Source organism: Bufo gargarizans, chromosome 2, assembly GCF_014858855.1.
Source record: "Bufo gargarizans isolate SCDJY-AF-19 chromosome 2, ASM1485885v1, whole genome shotgun sequence".
Classification (NCBI taxonomy): Eukaryota; Metazoa; Chordata; class Amphibia; order Anura; family Bufonidae; genus Bufo; species Bufo gargarizans.
The window spans coordinates 37538252-37559647 of NC_058081.1; the positions used below are offsets into that span (position 1 = coordinate 37538252).

At 51.4% G+C, this 21396-nt stretch overlaps 1 protein-coding gene and 2 non-coding genes across 3 annotated transcripts in view; all 3 read left to right on the top strand.

Annotated features, from left to right (window-relative positions):
- Nucleotide 1: 1 nt before the first annotated feature.
- ATP13A1 (ATPase 13A1) overlaps nucleotides 2–21396 on the top strand; it is a gene marked incomplete at its 5' end in the record, with an annotated part of 42158 nt that continues 20763 nt past the window's right edge. The window contains 9 exons of the mRNA XM_044276922.1: nucleotides 2–14; nucleotides 121–227; nucleotides 3573–3702; nucleotides 5981–6036; nucleotides 8242–8368; nucleotides 15991–16128; nucleotides 16212–16332; nucleotides 17343–17500; nucleotides 17589–17764. Of these exons, the coding sequence (XP_044132857.1) occupies nucleotides 2–14; nucleotides 121–227; nucleotides 3573–3702; nucleotides 5981–6036; nucleotides 8242–8368; nucleotides 15991–16128; nucleotides 16212–16332; nucleotides 17343–17500; nucleotides 17589–17764 (1026 nt within the window). The remainder of the gene's footprint in view (nucleotides 15–120; nucleotides 228–3572; nucleotides 3703–5980; nucleotides 6037–8241; nucleotides 8369–15990; nucleotides 16129–16211; nucleotides 16333–17342; nucleotides 17501–17588; nucleotides 17765–21396) is intronic.
- Nucleotides 8454–8526, top strand: TRNAK-CUU. Its single transcript has one exon. It is a non-coding gene; the product is annotated as a tRNA-Lys (tRNA).
- On the top strand, nucleotides 9022–9094 carry TRNAK-CUU. Its single transcript has one exon. It is a non-coding gene; the product is annotated as a tRNA-Lys (tRNA).

The window sequence follows — 21396 nt, forward strand, 5'->3', positions numbered from 1 at the left end:
CATTGTGTCCATAGGTAAGGTCACTCTCTAGAAAAATGCCATAGTGATGGGGCTGTAGGTGGATGCGGGTATGTTGCTCCATCAGTCTCCATAGACAACCATGTTCTTCTTTCACACCAGGCAGATCGGCCAATGAGAACTTGGTTCCCTGTGATGTGCTGCTTCTGCGGGGGCGATGTATTGTGGATGAAGCGATGCTGACCGGGGAGTCTGTGCCTCAGATGAAGGTGAGGAGATTATTGCTGTATGCACCATGCACAGCTGTGGCTCCACTACAACAGCTCTCTCCAGGGGGGTGTCCCAGCAGTGATGGGCTTGTGAATGGAGTGCTCCCCTGAAAAAAATGTTGGTCTAGATTGGACAACCCCATTAAAGGATGTCTGTCATGTTTTCTTAAAAAATACATTTTAGCATATGTTCCTTCTGCAGCAGCATTATGCATAAAGCAATCTTTAGTTTGTTCACTTACCACTGTTTTCCTTGAGGTTTTCCTTTTAGTATCGGCTGTTTTGGACCCTACAATAAGAGGATCTTCTCAAGATGGCTCCTCTGTCAGTTTTCTGAGGCCAAAACTGCTTTCCCTCACTTCACATACACAGTTGCCGTAGCCAGCAGCTTCCTGCCAGCCAATCAGATTGGATTACTGAGAGACACGCCTCCTCACTCTGAAGCCTAATGCAGGCATGCAGTGTGAAGGACCGCCCCTCTGTCTTCTGTTTACACTTAAGGGAAGACAGACAAGTCCTAGCAATGGTCTTTTAAAGGGAACCTGTATTTTGTGTATAGAGCTGAGGACATGGGTTGTTAGATGGCCGCTAGCACATCCGCAATACCCAGTCCCCATAGCTCTGTGTGCTTTTATTGTGTAAAAAAAACGAATTGATACATATGCAAATTAACATAAGTCATATCTTACTTGTGTGACCAGAGAAGAGTCATATTTTCAAGCTCTGACTCATCTCAGGGTAATTTGCATATGTATCAAATCGGTTTTTATACACAATAAAAGCACACAGAGCTATGGGGACTGGATGTTGCGGATGTGCTAGCGGCCATCTAGCAACCCATGTCCTCAGCTCTATACCTAAAATCCAGGTGACAGGTTCCCTTTAAGGGACCAGTGGAAAGGGGCAGGAGATATTAAAGGGAACCTGTCACCTCCAAAAACCATCCCAAGCTGCCAGCAGTACCTGACAGTAGCCAGCAGAGTGTTTCCAACGATAATTTTCTTCCTGAAGGCCGATGCTGCTAAAGCTCATAGAACGTTCTTTAATCCCCTGCCCGGCACACTTCTCTAGTCATACTTTAAGTCAATGGGGCAGCGGCCTCCTTGCTTCAAGTCACAGTAACCATGCCCCCTTCGCTGTGACTGACAGCGCTTATGTAGAAAGTTCGGCAAAGCCAGCCGAACTGCTAGCTGTCAGTCACTGCAAAGGGGGGGGGGGAAGGAGGCGTGGTTACCGTGGCTTGAAGCAAGGAGGCCACTGCCCCATTGACTTCAAGTATGACTAGAGAAGCGCGCCGGACAGGGGATAAAAGAAAGTTTTCTGAACTTTAGCCGCATCGGCCTTCAGAAAGAACATTATCGTTGGAAACGTACTGCTGGCAGCTTGGGATGGTTTGTGGAGGTGACAGGTTCCCTTTAATGAAAACTTTTATAAGGTAATTACAGATCTTTTGACAATCATTGACAGACTAACTCAGGTATACAGGCCTAGCTCTAATAAACTAGCAAATAAAAAAATATATATGACAGTTACACTTTAAAGGGGTTGTTCACCCCTGGAGGGGCCTTTTTTTTTTTTTTTTTTTTTTTTTTTTTTTGCAGACCGCCTCAGTGGGAATCAGATTTAGCTGACCTTGTCGCTGCGTTCAGGCTCCTTCTCCAGCTGCACAGGTTGTGGTAGGGAGACCTGGGACCTGCAGAGCCAGTGTGGGAATGATGAAGCCAGAATGCTGCGGCGGGGATCACGTATGATTTCCATTGTCGGTCTCGCCACGCTGGGTGGAGGGGGTCGGGGATTTGGGGGGCATCTAGAAAAGGGCTCCAGGGGTGTTCCAACCTTTTGAAGACATGACACAAACAAGCAAGTTCAGTTTGATAAACTCTTAGGCCTCTTTCACACGGGCGTCGCGTGTGAGGAAATGGACAAGACGCGGGTGCGTTGCAGGAAAATGCGTGAATTTTCCTCGCTAGTGCAAAGCGTTTTAATGCGTTTTGCACGCACGTGAGAAAAATCGGCATGTTTGGTACCCGAACCCAAAGTTCTTCACAGAAGTTCGGGTTTGGGTTAGGTGTTGTGTAGATTTTATTATTTTCCCTTATAACGGAAAATAATAGCATTCTGGATACAGAGCATAGTACAATAGGGAAACTCACCTGATCCACTTGTTCGTGCAGCCCTTTGGTGATGTCACTGCGCTCATCACATGGTCCATCACCAATAATAGAATGCTATTATTTTCCCTTATAACCATGTTATAAGGGAAAATAATAATGATCGGGTCACCATCGTCACCTAGCAACCATGCGTGAAACTCGCACCTCATCCGCACTTGCTTGCGATTTTCATGCAGCCCCATTCACTTCTATAGGGCCTGCGTTGCGGGAAAAACACACAATATAGAACATGCTGTGATTTTTCACGCAACGCACAAGTGATGTGTGAAAATCACCGCTCATGTGCACAGCCCCATTGAAATGAATGGGTCCGGATTCAGTGCGGATGCAATGCGTTCACCTCACGTGTTGCACCCGCGCGGAAATCTTGCCCGTGTGAAAGGGGCCTTAGAGGTCCTGTTTTGACCTCTGCTCCTCCGACAGGATCGCACAGCATTTATGCTGATTTATAATGCTGTGTAACTTAGGGTCCTGGAATCTATTGTATTACAATGACCGCATTATGTCAGTGTAGACGCTGCAACTTTATCACTTTGAACTCGCTCATATGTGTATTGCCATTGCATTAGCTGTAAAGTTGCAAGGGGCCTCACATTCACTGTTGGAAATTGCATGGGTTGTCTAAGACTTGGTGCTGATCTGCAATACCAGCCATGGGCAAGAGTGGCGCCGTTTCTAGGTAAAAAGCAGACTGCAGTCTCCTACAAATCCTTTAGATATTTGAAATCAACATGAGCGGCTCACTAGAGAAGTTGCCGGTTTTACAGAGGTAAGCTGCAGACCGACATACACAAATTAGACCCATGCATGACCTATGGTGGTCCACTGAAATCTGCCATAGCAAGAACCTCCTCTGATAGCCATATATCCTAAGGGAGCATATGGATGGAGGTTCTCCTCTTAAGCTTATAGGATGCAAGTGAACCTCTAGCAAACTGGCCTGATTCAGTGGAACAGCAGGCAGCCATATTTTTTGTAGTACCACTCATCTCTGAAAAACTGTGGAGCTCCATAGATTGTTGGTGGGTTGCACCATCGCCGCCAGTGACAGATATATATGAGAAACGGCTGAATAGGAGTTTAAGCTCTTGATAGAAGAAGACGACCTCTAAGTGTTACCTTGTCTAACTCGTATACAGAAATTATATCGCACGGTTTGTTTGTTTTGCAGGAGCCGATAGAAGATTTGGACCCAGAACATGTTCTAGATCTGAACGCTGACTCTAGACTACATGTCATATTTGGGGGCACGAAGGTTGTGCAGCACACCCCTCCTCAAAAGGCGACCAGTGGCCTCAAGTGTGAGTACCGGATAGAATGAAGGACATGCACACATCTAACTTGATCCAAGTCAGAAAATGACGCGATGTAGGGGTAGATTGGATGAGAAGCACCCGGACAGCCGAGGAGTGCTCCTGGAGCTCCGGAGGCGGTGTAGCTGTTTACATAGCTCCCATTAAACTACAAGGACAGTTACGGAAACAACGGAGTGCCCACCCCACTAAGGGCTGGTTCCTAGTCCCATCTCGCACTGTTGAAACAGCGACAGGAGCAACCCCTTTAATATTGTGACGTTTAACCCCGTTTATAACGGAAACAACAGGTCCACCAGCTATAATCCCCTGGTCACCATATGTATGGGGCTTCTGTTCTTGCGAAGCTGCATAGCTCTCGCTTGGGGAATTTCTGTGCCCGCTCAGGTTCACTTAGTGATCAGCAGAGCAATTTTGGTGTGATCATAGAGGACTGTGCAACTGATCAGCCCTCGCTGTCAGAGCCTGCACACGGGGAGCACATAACTGTTCACATCTGCCTCAGTGGCCTTCTCAGGAGCCCCTGTCTTAGACCATATCGTGCAGTGCTATGTTTTCTGTTATAAGATTGGAACAGAGCCTAAACCACTGATCAGCAGGTATTCACCCATCAGCCACCCTGGGCCATCAGAGATTTTATTTATTTTTTTAAGATGTTGCATTAGGACGTCAAGGTGAATTCTCTGCCTGGGACCAAGTTTGAGCCAGAGCAGGGAGATGCGAACTAAAAGTGTCTCCCACCCTGACAGGCATGGCCTGCCAATGTACTGGATAAATACACCGCTCTGTACTACTAGGGGTTCTCCTCCCCCGCCCTGTTAGGGTTGGGCGATATACCGGTATCACGATATACCGCGGTATTAAAAAAACGGCGATATGGCGATATCGCCGTTTCCTAAATACCGCGGTATTTTGTGACGTCAGCGCACATTGTGCGCTGACCTCTTCTAAACGTGCGTCCGCCCGCCCACCCCTCCCTGCACCTTGCACCTTGCACCTTGCATCTTGCATAGCGCTGGGTAATTACTTCCTCTCGCTCCTGGCCTGCCTCCTTCTTGCTCCGCCTCCCTTAGTCAAGTCTCCACCCACCATCTGACGTCGTCATCCACCAGTGCCGGCTCTGTGTGTGGCGAACTGGCGATCCCCTGTGTGAGTACTGGTGTCTCTGGAGAGACTTTTTCTGCGGCTGTCTCACTAGTGTGTGCTCTGTCTGATGACGAAATTATAAACCTACTACTTCCTGCAGCGGCCGCCCCGACTCTCCCTCCTCCTCGCTCCCATAAGACCTTATTATAACGCTCCTTGTGGCCCCCCATACAGTGTAACGCCTCCTTGTGGCCCCCCCCATACAGTGTAACGCCTCCTTGTGGCCCCCCCCATACTGTAACGCCTCCTTGTGGCCCCCCCCATACAGTGTAACGCCTCCTTGTGGCCCCCCCATACAGTGTAACGCCTCCTTGTGGCCCCCCCAATACAGTGTAACGCCTCCTTGTGGGCCCCCCCCATACAGTGTAACGCCTCCTTGTGGCCCCCCCCATACAGTGTAACTCCTCCTTGTGGCCCCCCCCATACAGTGTAACGCCTCCTTGTGGCCCCCCCCATACAGTGTAACGCCTCCTTGTGGCCGCCCCCATACAGTGTAACGCCTCCTTGTGGCCGCCCCCATACAGTGTAACGTCTTGTGTTTTTTTCTCTTTTAAACGGGCATTTATCGCGATATATATCGTTATCGCGATAACTTTTTTAATATCGTTATCGTCTGAATATTTTTGATATCGTCCAACCCTACGCCCTGTACTACTAGGGGCCTTTCTCCTCCCCCGCCCTGTACTACTAGGGGCCTTTCTCCTCCCCCGCCCTGTACTGCTAGGGGCCTTTCTCCTCCCCCGCCCTGTACTAGGGATTTTCTTTCACTTGGGGTTTTGGTAGACCATCAGCGTTTGTTGCCCGCATAGACCATTTGGCAGCCATTTTATCTTGTCAGGACCTCAGAGTTGATGGGCTACCCCGATTTTTCTGGACACTGTGTGGCTAAGGCACTGTTCAGCAATGTCTATCTGGTGGAGGGCTGATTCATCCAAATCACAAAATTGCACCGCTCACCACCTACAAAAGTGTAGAGGAATCATTGGGGAGGTGTCAAGTGCCACAGGGTCTCTCTATGGGGCATTCTCAAATTTTGATCTGTTGGGGGCTATTTTTGTGAGATTGTCTATAAAGCCTTTATGAATGACGTTACTTACCCCTTCCTGTACTTTGTCCTCAGCACTGGATAACGGATGTGTGGCCTATGTCCTAAGGACGGGATTCAATACTTCACAGGTGAGTTAGTTCCCCTCACATATTATAACTGCCTCCATTTACTTGAACAGCGTTCTACATTTCTCAGTCCTGAACTACAGTAAAATTCTTGTAATCTGGGGCATCTATTCTAATGACTCTACCATTCCTCTATTATTCCTGCTAGAAGTTTACTTATGAATTGCCAGCAGCCTGCAATAATGGTCCGTTGCAGTCTGACATTAACCAGTCGGAGCTTTCAGTGACAGTGCAAGGACTGCAGACTCCTGGCAATTCATTCAGAAACTTACAGCAGGAATAATAGTGGAATAGTAGAGCATAGTCATAAGAATAGATACTCCAGAATTATTACAGGGGATACAAGTATTTGCTAGGACAGGCACTGGGGGCTCGGTTGTCCAATAGTCCAGCAGGCTCCGAAATCTAAGTGTTCGGGCTGTTTCCCAGGAGCGAGTCCATTGCAGGAGTCGCGCTCCGTGTGTGAGCATGATCATCCATTCTGGACTTGCAGGTGCGCATGGTATTATGATTTATAATACTGTGCGTCCCTGCATGGCCTTACTTCTACAGGATCACACTGACAGCCTTATGTCGCTATGATCCTGTATCGGTAAGGTCAGGCAGAAACAGACCGCATTATAAATCATGATAATGCCGTGCGCTCCTGCAAGTCCGGAGCAGTGGATCACGCTCACACACGGAGTGTGATTCCCGCCGTGGACTCGCTCGTGTGGAACAGCCCTTATACTTTGTATATCTGCTAAAGTCTGTGTGTACGATTTAGCTTCAGGATGCCGCCCCATTTCTCAAATTTGGTAACCTCTTAAATTGACATCAATCTCTGAAAAGCATGTACTTATCCAGTGAATTCTGGGATTTGTTGGGGACACTTTGGACTTGACGTTGAGTTGTTTTTTTTTTATAAATGAAGAATTACAGAAAATTTGGAAAAATTTGCAGTATTCCAAATTATAATTTCTCTGCTGTTAAAGGAGTGGTCTCATCTTGCTGTTTCTAAGCCGCGAGGAGACACAGTCCCGACCTCCTCCCAGCTGGGAAACGGCGCACGGCTCCAGCACCTTGCTGTTTCAGTAGTTCTCATTGCCGTGCAAACTCTGCTGTATCTGAGTTAGGGAAACAGCTGCGCGTGTTGTGCTACGGACAATCACGGAAACAGCAAGGTGACGGAGCAGTGCGCCGTTTCCTGGCCGGAAGATGGTTGGAACCATGTCTCATTTCGCCTTGGTAATGGTGAGATGAGACAACCCCTTTAAGACAAACAGTCAAATCGCACTGAATATTTTATTTTTTTTATTTTTAGGTCTTCAGAAAGCTTAGAAGTTTAGCGGTCATTTTGTTAACATTCTCAAGAAAATTTCCAACAATTCCACCTTTCATTTTTGACAGCTCCTTTGTAAAATGAAAGGTGGAATCTGATTGGTTGCTATGGGCAACTGAGCCTGTTCTACTTTACACCAGTTTGACAAATGACCCCGTTTTTTTTTTTTTTGTTTTTTTTTTCATTCTGAAGTGGCTTTGCAGGGGCCAGTATATTAGGCTACTTTAACACTCGCGTTTGGTGCAGATCCGTCATGGATCTGCACAGACTCATCCGTTCAGAACGGATCCGTTTGTATTATCTGTAACATTGCCAAGACGGATCCGTCTTGAACACCATTGAAAGTCAGTGGAGGACGGATCCGTTTTCTATTGTCAGAGAAAACGGATCCATCCCCATTGACTTACTTTGTGTGCCGTTTGGCTCAGTTTCGTCAGACGGACACCAAAACGCTGCAAGCAAAGCGCAATGGAGGCGGAACGGAGGCAAACTGATGCATTATGAGCGGATCATTTTCCATTCAGAATGCATTAAGGGCAAAACTGAACTGTTTCGGACCGCTTGTGAGAGCCCATGACGGATCCCACAAACGGAAAGCCAAAACACGAGTGTGAAAGTAGCCTTATATTTACCCCATTTTAAAAACTAGAACCCTCCATCTTCAAAACTATGTTTAGGAAGTTTAACCCTTTCAGTGTTTCGCTGGAATTAAACGCTTTATGTAAATTTTATATATTTAATACCGTAGAGGATCCTGTTCATCAGCCGATGAGAAAATCCCTTCACAGGGGGCCTCGATCTCCCTGCGGGATTTCTCTCCACTGTGGTTGATGGTTTTATTCAGTTGATGGCATAATTTAACCATTGCGTTTCCAATTCATTAACAGGGGAAGCTCCTGCGCACTATCCTGTTTGGAGTGAAACGTGTCACCGCCAACAATCTGGAGACCTTCATCTTTATCCTCTTCCTCTTGGTGTTTGCCATTGCTGCTGCAGCTTACGTATGGATAGAAGGTGACGATTGCACAATTATCTGACCAGCATGTCTTTCCCTCCTCCTGTGTTTGGAGTAGGGCGCTGTTGGTGGTATTGATCAGCAGCCCGGCTAGCTCAGTCGGTAGAGCATGAGACTCTTAATCTCAGGGTCGTGGGTTCGAGCCCCACGTTGGGCGACTGTTTTTAAGGATATCATGCAGATTATTATTATTATATAGGTTTCTATTTTGTTGTGATCTGAGCCTAATGCAATTCCTTTTTTTTTTTTCCCCCCACTCCAATTGAGCTCTTCAATTTACGACTTTCAGTATGACGTTTGGTGATACGTTTTTACTGCAGGCTGTAAAGCGGGGTTATTTTTTTTTTTTTCCTCCTCCTCTGATAACCACCTGCACGTGCTGTCGTATATTGGTTTCACCAAAGTGAAATTATCATTTTTTTTTTTAGCTGGCTACATAAATAACTGCAAAAATTGATTTAAAAAAGGGCGATGTTTTATGTATTGCTACTGAATTATGACGTGTAAAAAAAAAAGGTTAATGTCCTGCGGCTTTGCTTATTGCTACTTTATTATGCAAATCCCTTTTGTGCACTAAGAGAATGAGTTACAGGACGGGTGTTAGGAAGAAGCCTTCTGACCCAGTAGTCCAGGAAGTTTCAGGCACTTGTCTGCCCGGCTAGCTCAGTCGGTAGAGCATGAGACTCTTAATCTCAGGGTCGTGGGTTCGAGCCCCACGTTGGGCGAATTCTTTCTTTCTTTTTCTTCAGTTGTAAGGCTACTTTCACATTAATGCGTTTTTCTTCCATCCTAGGGGCTCTATGCTGGAAAAGAACTGATCAGTTTTATCCCCATGCATTCTGAATGGAGAGCGATCCGCTCAGGATGCATCGGGATGTCTTCAGTTCAGTTTTTTTTCACTGATCCGGACAGAGCTAAAACGGCAGCATGCTACGGTTATATCTCTGGCCAAAAAAACTGAAGACTTGCCTGAATGCCGGATACAGCATTTTTTCCCCCGTAGGAATGGCATTCAAAATACCGGCATTTCAATGCATTTTTCTCGCCCATTTTCCTTGGGGGACACAGACCTTGGGTATAGCTCAGCTCCCTAGGAGGCGTGACACTAAGTAAAACTGTTAAGCCCCTCCTCCATCAGCTATACCCTCAGCCTGGAGATAGAGGCTACCAGTTTTAGCTTAGTGTCCAAGGAGGCAAGACACTCCCTGCTACTGCAGGGCTGTTTTCTCCTTGTTATTTTTACTTTTTCTTCTAATTTTGTTATTTTATTTTTTCCTAGGGATACCAGAGACGCATTTGACCTCTCTGCTCTCCCGGGGTTGAGCTGCGCCAGTGCCAACTTATCTGCACTGCTGCCTCCCCCACAGAAGCAATAGGAGGATCTGGGCAGCAATGGCTCCCCTACATCCCGCCAGCTAGGGGGTCGCCCGCACGCCAAGCCCCTCTTCCAGCTTCCTGCCACTGCGGTGCCAGTGGCTGAAGGGGCGACCCTGCTGGAAAGGACTGAGGGTGAAGACGTCGCACGGTGAGATGGCTATTCCAGCCCATACCCCGTCCCTATCTGCAGCATCTACCCCTCTGGGTAAGGGGGGCACCCGTGGTCGCTCATTCTGAGCGCTCATCTGCAGGACAATGCAGCACAGCAGCATCCTCAGCACCCCCACGCTTTTCCCCCCCACGCTGCTATCTTTCTCCCCCCCCCTCCCCCTCATCGGGGCTGACTCCATTTTTCTCTTCTCTCTCTCCCCCTTCCCGCCGAGAACGGGGGGCGGGGCTTAGCGGTCCCGGCAGGGGGCGGGGCTTCCGCGCGTCATTTTGGGGGCGGAGCTACGTTCTCCTTCACAGGAGACATTTCAAGCGCTGGAGGGGGCGGAGCTTGTTCCCCGCGCTTTCTGCTGAGGTTTCCCGCGCTTCCTCACTCCTGACAGGAAGCTGGGACACAGGTGGGGGACTCTAACCTCCTGTGTACATCGCTCGGCTTCTGTGGGCGCTCTCTGCTGCTCACTGCTGTTCACTGCTTCTCTGCTGCTGCTGATCTGGGCCATCTCCTGACGTTCTTCTGAGGCACTGGTAGGACAGTTAACCCTCTCCTAACCCTCCTGGTCATAGCTGCTATAACCCTTTGTGGTCTCTATATTAGAGTACAACCACACTTCAGCATGTCAGATCCCACAGGTGCCCCCAAACCCTGGTACCATGCCTGTACCGCCTGTAAGGAACTTTTTCCGCGTGGGCAATCTGAGCCGCATTGCCTTGCATGTCAGGCCCCGGTGCAGGGCCCGCTTCCCGCTGCGCCCCCCGGTGCCTCTGAACCCCCTGACTGGGCTAGGTCTCTGTCTCAGGCGGTGGAAAGCCTTACACACGTAGTGGGCCGTCTCGTGGATAGACCGCCTCTCCCGCAGGCTGCCACAATCCCTGTCGCACCCGCTGGGACTACCGTTTCTGCCGCCCCCACTGGTTCCCTGCCTCCCAGCGAATCTTCCAGGGCCCGGCATACTCAGAAACGTTCAAGGGTTGAGCGCACATCTTCTCCAGATGCTTCGCTCTCTCCGCCATGCGTGCGAGCTCAGTCAAGTCTATCCTCTCAAAGGGATACGCTTTCTGAGGGAGAACTGGCGGATTCGGACGTGGACATGGACTCAGAGCTTCCGTCCAAATTGGCGTCCGCGGTGGGGCATCTTGTCACTAGCATCCGTGATACCTTTCAGCTACACGATGACCCCCCCAGCTCTGAACAGGCCGGCGTGTCCTTTCTCCGCCCCAAACAGGCCTCCAAGGTTTTTCCCATACACGCAGATTTTTCTTCTGTGGTATCCAAGGCTTGGACTCGGCCTAACGTCCGCTTTATTACACCCAAAAAGCTGGACATTTGTTATCCCTTTCCAGCGGATTCTGTGACCACGTGGACATCCCCGCCTAAGGTTGATCCTCCCGTGGCTCGCCTGTCCAAAAGCACTACTATTCCTGTACAGGACGGATCTTCCCTCCAGTCTGTTGAGGACCGTCGTACGGAATCCCTCTCCAAGGCCATATTTACTGCCTCTGGTTCGGCCCTTAGACCGGTCTTTGCCTCCGCCTGGGTTGGCAAAGCGGTCTCTGAATGGGGTTTGCAACTGGAACGGGAGTTAGGGTCGGACGTCCCTGTTCAGGACCTCCGTTCCTTAGCCCAACTAATTGTTCAGGCCGGAAAATTCGTCTGTGGGCCCACATCTCAGACGCATGGGCGCTCGAGATTGTATCTTGCGGATACAAAATCGAATTTGCGTCCATTCCGCCAGACCGTTTCTTCCGATCCCGTCCTCCGCGAGATCCCGTACGAGTGGCCGCCTTCTTCGCGGCCATTCACTCTCTAATGGACAAGGGTGTCGTCGCCCCCGTGCCTCCGACGGAAAGGTTCAGGGGGTTCTACTCGAACCTCTTTGTGGTTCCCAAGAAGGAAGGCTCAGTGCGTCCGATCTTGGACCTAAAACGCCTGAACCGTTTTCTCCGACTGCAGAGATTCCGGATGGAGTCTCTCAGGTCCGCAGTGGCCTCCCTGGAAAGAGGGGATTTCATGGCCTCAATCGACATTCAGGATGCATACCTCCACGTTCCGGTTGCTCCATGTCATCACCGCTTCCTGCGCTTTGCGGTGGGGGACGATCACTTCCAATTCGTCGCCCTTCCCTTTGGTCTGGCGACTGCTCCTCGAGTGTTCACCAAGGTCCTGGCCCCTGTCTTGGCCCTTCTACGTTCAAGAAGTGTTTTTCTTCTCCCATACTTGGACGACATCCTGGTCAAGGCACCCTCCTTCTCTCAGACATCCCGCAGTGTGGAACTCACTCTGGAGACCCTGACGCGGTTCAGTTGGATTATCAACCACCCCAAATCTTCCCTTACCCCCTCCAGACGGCTGATCTTCCTGGGGATGCTCCTGGATACAGAGTTGGCGGAGGTCCGCCTTCCGTCGGACAAGCGTCTGGCCCTTCGCGGGTCGGTTCGCAGTCTCCTCCGTCATCACCGCCCTTCCCTCAGATCCAGCATGCGGTTGTTGGGAAAGATGGTTGCCTGTTTCGAAGCGGTGCCGTTCGCACAATTCCGATCCCGCACCTTTCAGAGGGCAATTCTGTCGGCCTGGGACAAATCACTGAGGAGTCTGGACAAGACCTTTCTTCTGCCTCCCCTGGCTCGAGCTTCCCTCGGCTGGTGGTTGCATATCCCTCTAAGGGGGAAGTCCTTCCTTCCACTGAACTGGCTGGTGATTACCACAGATGCCAGCTTACGGGGGTGGGGGGGGGGGTTTTTCCCTCCCCGGTCCGTCCAGGGCGTTTGGTCTCTATCGGAGTCCAGACTTCCAATCAATATTCTGGAACTGAGGGCGATTCTTCTGTCCCTCAGACACTGGACCCATCTGCTGAGGGCCACCCTGTTCGGATCCAATCGGACAATGCCACGGCTGTGGCATACATAAACCATCAGGGAGGCACTCGCAGCGATGCAAGAGGTGACCCTCATTCTCCTCTGGGCAGAGACGCACGTGCCGGCCTTATCTGCGATTTACATCCCGGGGGTGGACAACTGGGCGGCGGATTTCCTCAGCCGGTCCACCATCGACCCGGGAGAATGGTCCCTGCACCCAGAGGTGTTCGAAGCCCTTTGTCTTCGCTGGGGTCGCCCCGACGTGGACCTCATGGCCTCCAAATTCAACCACAAGGTCCCCCTATACCTGGCCAGGGCACGGGACCCGAAGGCATACGGCGCCGACGCGCTCGTCCTTCCGTGGCGCGAATTCTCCCTTCTGTACGTCTTTCCTCCTTTTCCCCTCCTGCCACGGGTTCTTCGGAGGATCGCGGCAGAGGGCGTCCCCGCGATTCTAATCGCCCCGGATTGGCCCCGCCGGTCTTGGTACGCCGACCTAATGTTGCTGTTGGCAGACGCACCGTGGCCACTGCCCTCCAGGGAAGACCTTCTCTCTCAGGGACCGATCTTCCACGAGCATTTAGGCTCGCTACGTTTGACGGCGTGGCTATTGAGACCGCCGTCTTAACGCGACGGGGTTTCTCCGCGGACGTAGTCCGCACCATGATCCGGGCTCGTAAGCCCGTATCCTCTAGGATCTACTATCGGGTTTGGAGGTCCTATCTGGGGTTCTGTGAGTCCCGGAGCATCCCACCTCTCCGGTTTTCTCTTCCCACAATCCTGTCCTTCCTCCAGTCGGGTCTGGACCTGGGGCTGTGCCTCAGTTCTCTGAAGGGTCAGATTTCGGCGCTGTCTATTCTTCTCCAGCGTCCCCTGGCCCCTCTAGGGCCAATTAAGACCTTTTTACAAGGGGTGGCTCACTCTGTTCCGCCGTACCGCCCTCCAGTTCCTTCCTGGGACCTGAATGTGGTGCTCTCGGCGCTCCAATCAGCCCCCTTCGAGCCTTTACGGGAGGTCTCCCTTCGCCTTCTGTCCTGCAAGGTCATCTTTCTTGTGGCCGTCACGTCTCTCCGACGGGTGTCGGAGTTAGCGGCTCTTTCTTGCTCCGAACCTTTCCTGATCTTCCACCAGGATAAGGTTGTGCTTCGGCCTGTCCCGACTTTCCTGCCAAAGGTGGTCTCCGCCTTTCACATCAATGAGGACATCGTCCTTCCGTCGCTCTGTCCCTCTCCTTCCCACCCCAGAGAACGGGAACTGCACCGTCTGGATGTGGTCAGGGCGTTGAGGATTTACTTGGAGGTCACCGGGTCCTTTCGGCGCACGGACTCCCTGTTTGTGGTTCCGGAGGGTTCGCGCAAAGGGTTGGCGGTCTCCAAGGTGGCTATTGCCCGTTTCATTAAACTGGCGGTGTCTGAGGCTTATCGAGCCAAGGGCAGACCTCCGCCTTTTGGCGTCACTGCTCATTCCACCAGAGCAGTCGGAGCTTCCTGGGCGCAGAGGCATCGGGCCTCGGCTGAACAGTTGTGCAAAGCAGCCACTTGGTCCTCTCTGCACACTTTCACAAAGTTCTATAGGGTGCATACGCATGCATCAGCGGATGCTGCGTTGGGCCGCCTGGTTTTGCAGGCAGCGGTTTCCTGATGCTCTGGTGGTGTTCCGCCTTGGGTTTGTGGTCCCTCCCTTCTTGGACTGCTCTTGAACGTCCCAAGGTCTGTGTCCCCCAAGGAAAATGGGCGAGAAAAGGAGATTTTTGTATAACTTACCAGTTAAATCTCTTTCTCGCTCTTCCTTGGGGGACACAGCACCCACCCTTCTGTGTTTGGTTACAGGGTTATGGTCTGGCGCCCCGTTGGGTTGCTGGCTGGTTGTTTCCGTTATTGGTTGTTATCCTTTCACTACTTGGACACGCAACTGGTAGCCTCTATCTCCAGGCTGAGGGTATAGCTGATGGAGGAGGGGCTTAACAGTTTTACTTAGTGTCACGCCTCCTAGGGAGCTGAGCTATACCCAAGGTCTGTGTCCCCCAAGGAAGAGCGAGAAAGAGATTTAACTGGTAAGTTATACAAAAATCTCCTTTTCTGACTGATAAGGATCCTGATCAGTCTTACAAATGCCATCAGTTGGCATACTTTTTGCACAGATCCGGCAGGCAGTTCCGGCGACGGAACTGCTTGCCAGATCACTCTGCCGCAAGTGTGAAAGTAGCTTAATAGGAATTGAAAAAAATTAAAAAAAATTAAAACATTTTCTCCAAGCAGGGCTAATAAGTGGTAACACGGAGATTGGTGGGCTAACATTGCAGTAATGATTTTTTGGGAGGCAGCTGCCCTTCCACCTTGTAACCATTTTGTTATTAGGATTTGTTTGGGGCGGGGGGGCTTCTGGAGTGGGTTACATTTACAAATGTTAAAATGGAGAACTAGATAGGATGAAGTTGGCAGTGGGCAAGATGAGGATTACTAAATGATTGGAAATTTGAATTTTTCATGTAGTTCTATAGTGTTTGTTTTTTTGTTTTTATATTTGAAGCTAGTTAAAAAAAAAAAAAAAAAAATTAGAGGAGTTATGAGGTCAGAAAACAATAGGATCTCACTTGAATGGAGCTGAGCTGCAATACCAGACACTGCCCGTGGACAAGGGGGAGCTGCTTCTCGCATAAAGAAGAGCAATGTGCAAGGAACAGTCCGTTTATTCCTCTTTTATTTTGTTAAAACCGTAAGAAACTTGGGAGTAGTTTGCATTGTGGCGAGGTAACGTGTAACCTTTTTATAAGGAGGAGAAGATAAAAAAAAAAAAAAGGTGCAACTTAATCTAACCCTACACATTAGAGGTCTATCTGAGCAATCCATCAATCTAATGTATAAGATCTATCCCAGCGGTAGATGTCGGGAAATATGAGCATCGGTCTGTTGGATTTCATTGCCTTTGTGCTCGAGAGGTAAGTCGCCGCCAGAGGTGCTGCCGAGCATGCACGTGTACGGGAGGGTTCATCCCACAGGTATCCCATGTGTATGGCCAGCCTTCACTTGTACAAGCTCCTCTCCTCCCGCCCTCCCCAGATGTTACCCAAACTTGTGATGAGAAAAGCGCAAAATGGGAAAATGTCTCAAAGTTTTTGCAGAAATGTGCTTGCGCTCGATAGATTCATTTGTGGTCTTTGAATGTGTGTTTGAGTTACTTGGGAATCTGGATGTTGACCGCTGTGATGGATTTCTGTCTCCAGGCACTAAAGATCTCAGTAGGAACCGCTACAAGTTGTTTTTGGAGTGCACACTAATCCTGACCTCAGTTGTCCCGCCAGAGCTTCCGATTGAGCTCTCCCTGGCAGTGAACACCTCGCTGATCGCTCTGGCCAAGCTCTGTAAGTGCACGGCGCAGGCATGATATATTAATACTCATAGTTAATCCTCCCATTGATTGACGTAACCGCAAGTTTTATTTCAGACGTGTACTGTACTGAGCCATTCCGAATCCCCTTTGCTGGCAAGGTGGACATCTGCTGCTTTGACAAGACCGGGACGTTAACCAGCGACAGCCTTGTTGTCCGCGGTGTGGCCGGGCTAAAGTAAGTTCTCAGTGTGTGGTCTGTGAGATATCAAGAAAGCTAATCAAAGTATCTAATGTTTGGATTTTATGTTTGTGTGGTGGTTGCATCTCGATTCTAGTAGCACCACCATCTTGACCTTAATTGTTTGATACCTGCCCACCGTATCCATGGTTCAGATTTAAAGGGGTTGTCCAGGTTCAGATCTGAACCCGGACATTACCTCCAGACAGCCCCCTCCCTCCCCATTTTTTTGGAGATCTGGTGACGTACCGGGCTCTCCACGGGGCTGCCAGGAAGCCCGGTGACGTCACTGGCACTGATGGGCGGGCTTTAGCACTGCCCTAGCCATTAAAACAGCTAGGGCAGCGCTAAAGCTTGCTGATCAGAGCCGGTGACGTCACCGAACACACTGCCGGGCGGAAGCTTCCAGCCGGCAGTGTGTGAGATTGTAAACAAGAGCATCGGAGCATGAATTGCTCCGATGCTCAAGTCAGGGGGGGCTGCCTAGGTGAAAATGGAGGTATGTCCGGGTTCAGAGCTGCAGCTAAATGTCTGATCCCTGCTGTTGGAGATTGGCTCTGGCTCTGCAGGTCCCACATGTCCGCTGGTGATGCGACTGCTCCATCCAATGTCTGGTTACAGCGGTGATATGTCACCCATGCATCAGGTCACATGACGCATGGGTGGCACGGGACCGCTGTGGCTAGTCATTAGCTGCAGCAGTCACTTGACTCAGACCAAAATAGATGTTGGCGTGGTGAGACCCAGGACCTGCAGAGTTGGCAGGGCAGAACCTAGTGACAAGGGTCAGGAACACATGATTACGACCATGGGTCTGGCGATTGGGGAGGGGGGTCTGCAGAAAACATCCTCAGGGAGGAACAACCCGATTTCAAGAAAATCCCTGCTAATAGAATTTCCCATTATTAAGTTCCTCAGTAGGAGGGAGACCAGCAAGGGACTTATTGCCTCCTTATTAGTGGACACTAAGCTATGGGAATTTCAGACAGTCTCTTCTCTTCCTCTAGAGATGGAAAGGATATAACGCCTATCTCTGACATCCCCATCGACACTCACCGAGTAGTGGCCACCTGTCACTCTCTTGTGCAGCTGGATGATGGCACATTGGTAGGAGATCCCCTAGAGAAAGCCATGCTCACTGCTGTGGACTGGGCCCTCACCAAAGGTAAGAGCCATCCCTTGCATCACTAGAGCTATGGGACTGCGTCACTGTCCTGTCCATTACTAGCTTTCATTGCTCCATTCGTTAACAGATGAGAAAGTGTTTCCTCGAAGCATTAAAACCCAGGGCCTGAAAATCCACCAGAGATTCCATTTTGCCAGCTCCCTCAAGCGGATGTCTGTCCTGGCCTCGTACGAGCGGCCCGGCTCCACTGATCTGTGTTGCGTGGCCACGGTTAAAGGAGCGCCGGAGACGCTACACAAGATGGTGAGTGATGAGCACAATCATAATGACTAGATATTAATATGGGTTTCAGTTGTCGGTCACCATCACTCAGACTTTGAATCTGTCCCTTCTCCTGCCTAAACTTGAGCAACTGTTTGAGTTTGTGCAGGGTCAGAGCCAAAACCTTTTCCAGTTCCTATTCGACATTTTAGGGTTTGTAGTGTACGTCTGAGGTACCATTTACATTGGGAGGATTTCCCGACGTGTGAGTCCTACAGATGCCAGAAGACATCCCTCCCATTGTGTCCCATGTTAAAAACCACATTCTGCACATCATATATATTTGCAGAATCTCTCTGGATAGAATAGCATCGTCTACTGCGGTATTCTATCCAGTAAGAAAAAAAGGTATACCGACACATACTTCCCCGGCGGAGGCCAAATTTGCACTCTTTTGACTGCCATTGGGTGAAAGGGCGGCTTATGGATCTACTTTAAAGGGTCACAAGGTTTTGGTAAGACTTTTTTGATATGGCATAGAGACATATCAAAACTTTTGGTGGGGGTCTGAGTGCTGAGACCTCCACGATCACTAGAATGAAGAGAGAGAAGCTCTCTCTCTCCTTACTGCAGAGGGCAGAATCGAGACTGGCTCAGTAGAAGTCTACGAGCCTGTCTCCTGCAGCGAGGGGAGTGAGGGCACGATATGCGCTCTTTCTCGCCCAGTTTCCTTGGGGGACACAGAAGACCTTGGGTATAGCTCATCTCCATAGGAGGCGTGACACTAAGTGAAGACTGTTAAGCCCCTCCTCCACAGCTATACCCTCAGCCTGGAGAGAGAGACTGCCAGTTTTTGCTTAGTGTCCAAGGAGGCAAGACACTCCCTGCTCTGCAGGGCTCTTTTCTCCTTGTTTAAATTTTTGATTTTTACTTTTTTCTTTTCTTTTTGTTCCAGAACATCAGGGACAACAGAGTCGCACTAGACCTCTCTGTTTCTCCCGGGGTTGAGCTGCGCCAGTGCCGGTCATCCGCACTGCTGCCTCCCCCACAGAAGGCAAGGTGGACCAGGGCAGCCCAGCTCCCCTGCATCCCGCCAGCGCAAGGGTCGCCCGCACGCCAAGTCCCTCTTCCAGCGTCCTGCCACTACGGTGCCAGTAGCTGAAGGGGCGACCCTGCTGGAGTGGACCGAGGGTGAAGACGGCTGTGGTAAGAGAGTGGCTTCTCCAGCCCTACGTCCCCCACCCCCCACCCAATGGTCTCCTGCGTGCCTGACCCCCCCATACTGGGCCTCTGGACCCTTCCCCTGCTGGACCTAAGCTGGCCCCTGGGGTGCCGCAGTGCGGCAATCTGCTCCCTGCCTTTTTTTCCTGGCCTTCATAGGACCAGGATACGGCGATGCAGCTAGTGGCTGTCGGCCGTCGCCTGCCTTCTCCTCACGGGCATCCCGTCTCTGGGTCACGTCCCCATCTCGCCTGATCACATTGGGCCTTACCGGAGTGTGCAGGACGCTGCAGTGGAGTAAGGCCTCCCCTCCGGCCAGCACTAATATTCCGGTGCGGCCGGGCGCCGCGAAAATTAGGCTCCGCGGCCAGCAAGCCGCCATTCCGGCCCCTGTCTCGTCCGGCGGCGGGGTGGGCTCCCGCGGCCGGCAAAACGTCATTCCGGCCCCTGTCTCGTCCGGCGGCGGGGTGGGCTCCCGCGGCCGGAAAACGCCATTCCGGGTCCCGGTCTCGTCCGGCGGCGGGGTGGGCTCCCGCGGCCGGAAAACGCCATTCCAGGTCCCTGTCTTGTCCGGCGGCGGGGTGGGCTCCCGCGGCCGGAAAACGCCATTCCAGGTCCCTGTCTCTTCCGGCCGGCGTGGGCTCCTGCGGCCGGCATTGGGCTTGACTATGCCCCAGCGGGTGCCGGTCGGCGGGGCTCCGCAAATTTGGTCCCATGCTTCGCGGCCTGCTGGGCCGCATTTCCGACCGGCCCGCGGGGTGGGCTCCCGCGGCCGGTCTAAAGCGGCAGGTCGCTGCAGCATTCCGCCTCAGGTCCCGGCGGTATAACGGGCCGGGCGCCGCAATTTAGCCTCCGGCTTCGCGGCCTACTAGGCCGCAATATTCCGGTCTCTGGTGGAGGGGGCGGGAACTTCTCCGGGCGCGAATTTTTCCCGCCTGGAGGTTCCTCCGCCCCCAGGGGATCGCACGCCGCCCTCCAGGCCGGATTCCTGTTAACCCTTTGGGTACAGGCCGGTCCCCAAAAAATGGGTCTGTTTAGTTGGCCCCCTTTTTTCTCCTGCCTCTCAGGTGCCCCTATATGGTGGCTCCCCTTTAGCCTCAGAGGCTGTGTTTCAATAAATAATAAATAAAAAAAAAAAAAATATATATGAATTAAATAATAATAGATCATGATTTCTATTAGACTGCGCAGGACGCTGCAGCCTCATCAGTAATGCTGCATGTCGGCATGACCTCTTTCCACGGGCGGCATGGTGTTGCGCTCCCAGCCTGCGTCGCTGCTAGGGCATTTTCCCCTTTTAGGCGGTTTTCTTGCCTCTTCCAGGTACGGCGCTGGCCAAGTGCGTTCGGCCCTTCTGTAGGCAGCATTCATCGTCTCTCCAGTTATGGTGCCTGCCATGTGCATTCCCCCCCCTCCTAGGCGGGCTACTGCACTCTCCCTGACTGGCCATGTGCATGACCCCCTTCTTAGGCGGAATACTGCATCTTCACCAGATACGGTGCTGGCCATGTGCACGACCCCCTTCCATAAGCGGAACGCTGCACTCTCTGGTTTTGCTGCCGGCCATGTGCGTGACCCCCTTCCGTGGGCGGAACGCAGCACTCACTGGATTCGCTGCCGGCCGTGTGCGTGAGCCGGCCATGTGCGTGACCCCCCTTCCTGGGCGGAACGCAGCACTCTCACTGGATCTGTTGCCGATCATGTGCATGACCCCCTTTTTTAGGCGGAATACTGCACTCTCACCGGATACGGTACTGGCTATGTGCACGACCCCCTTCTATAGGCGGAAGGCTGCACTCTCACTGATGTGCTATGTTGTACTTAGGTACTATGTTATTATGCTGCACTCTCACTGGTTTCGCTGCCGGCCATTTCTTAGGCGGTATGCTGCACTCTCATTGGATTCCCTGCCGGCCTTGGGTATGCCTCCTTCCCTCAGGCAGCTTACATACATCCCTCTGTCTGTGGTTGTTTCCTCGCAGGTACGTCACTGACCATGTGCGTGTGCCCAATACATGGCAGGGTGCTTGCACTCTCGCTGGATCCGCTGTCGGCCATATGCATGACCCCTCTTCCGTGGCGGTGTACGCACTCTTGCTGGATTCGCTGCCAGCCAGGGGCTTGCCTTCCTTCCTCAGGCGACATGCCCACATTCTTAGTGACTGTGTTTGTATCTCGCCAGTACGTTGCTGGCCATGTGTATGACTCCCATGCATGGCGGTGTGCTCGCACTCTCCCTGGATGAGATGCTGGCCATGTGCTTTACCCCCCTTTTTTTCTGGGCGGCATGCTACACTCTCACCGGATACATTGCTGGCCATGTGAATGGCCCTCTAACAGGGGTGGAACGCTTGCACTTCCATTGGATACGGTGCTGGCCTTGTGCGTGACCACCTCTCATTTCAAGGGCAGAATTTGGCACGCTCATGAGATTCACGGCTGTCCTTATATGG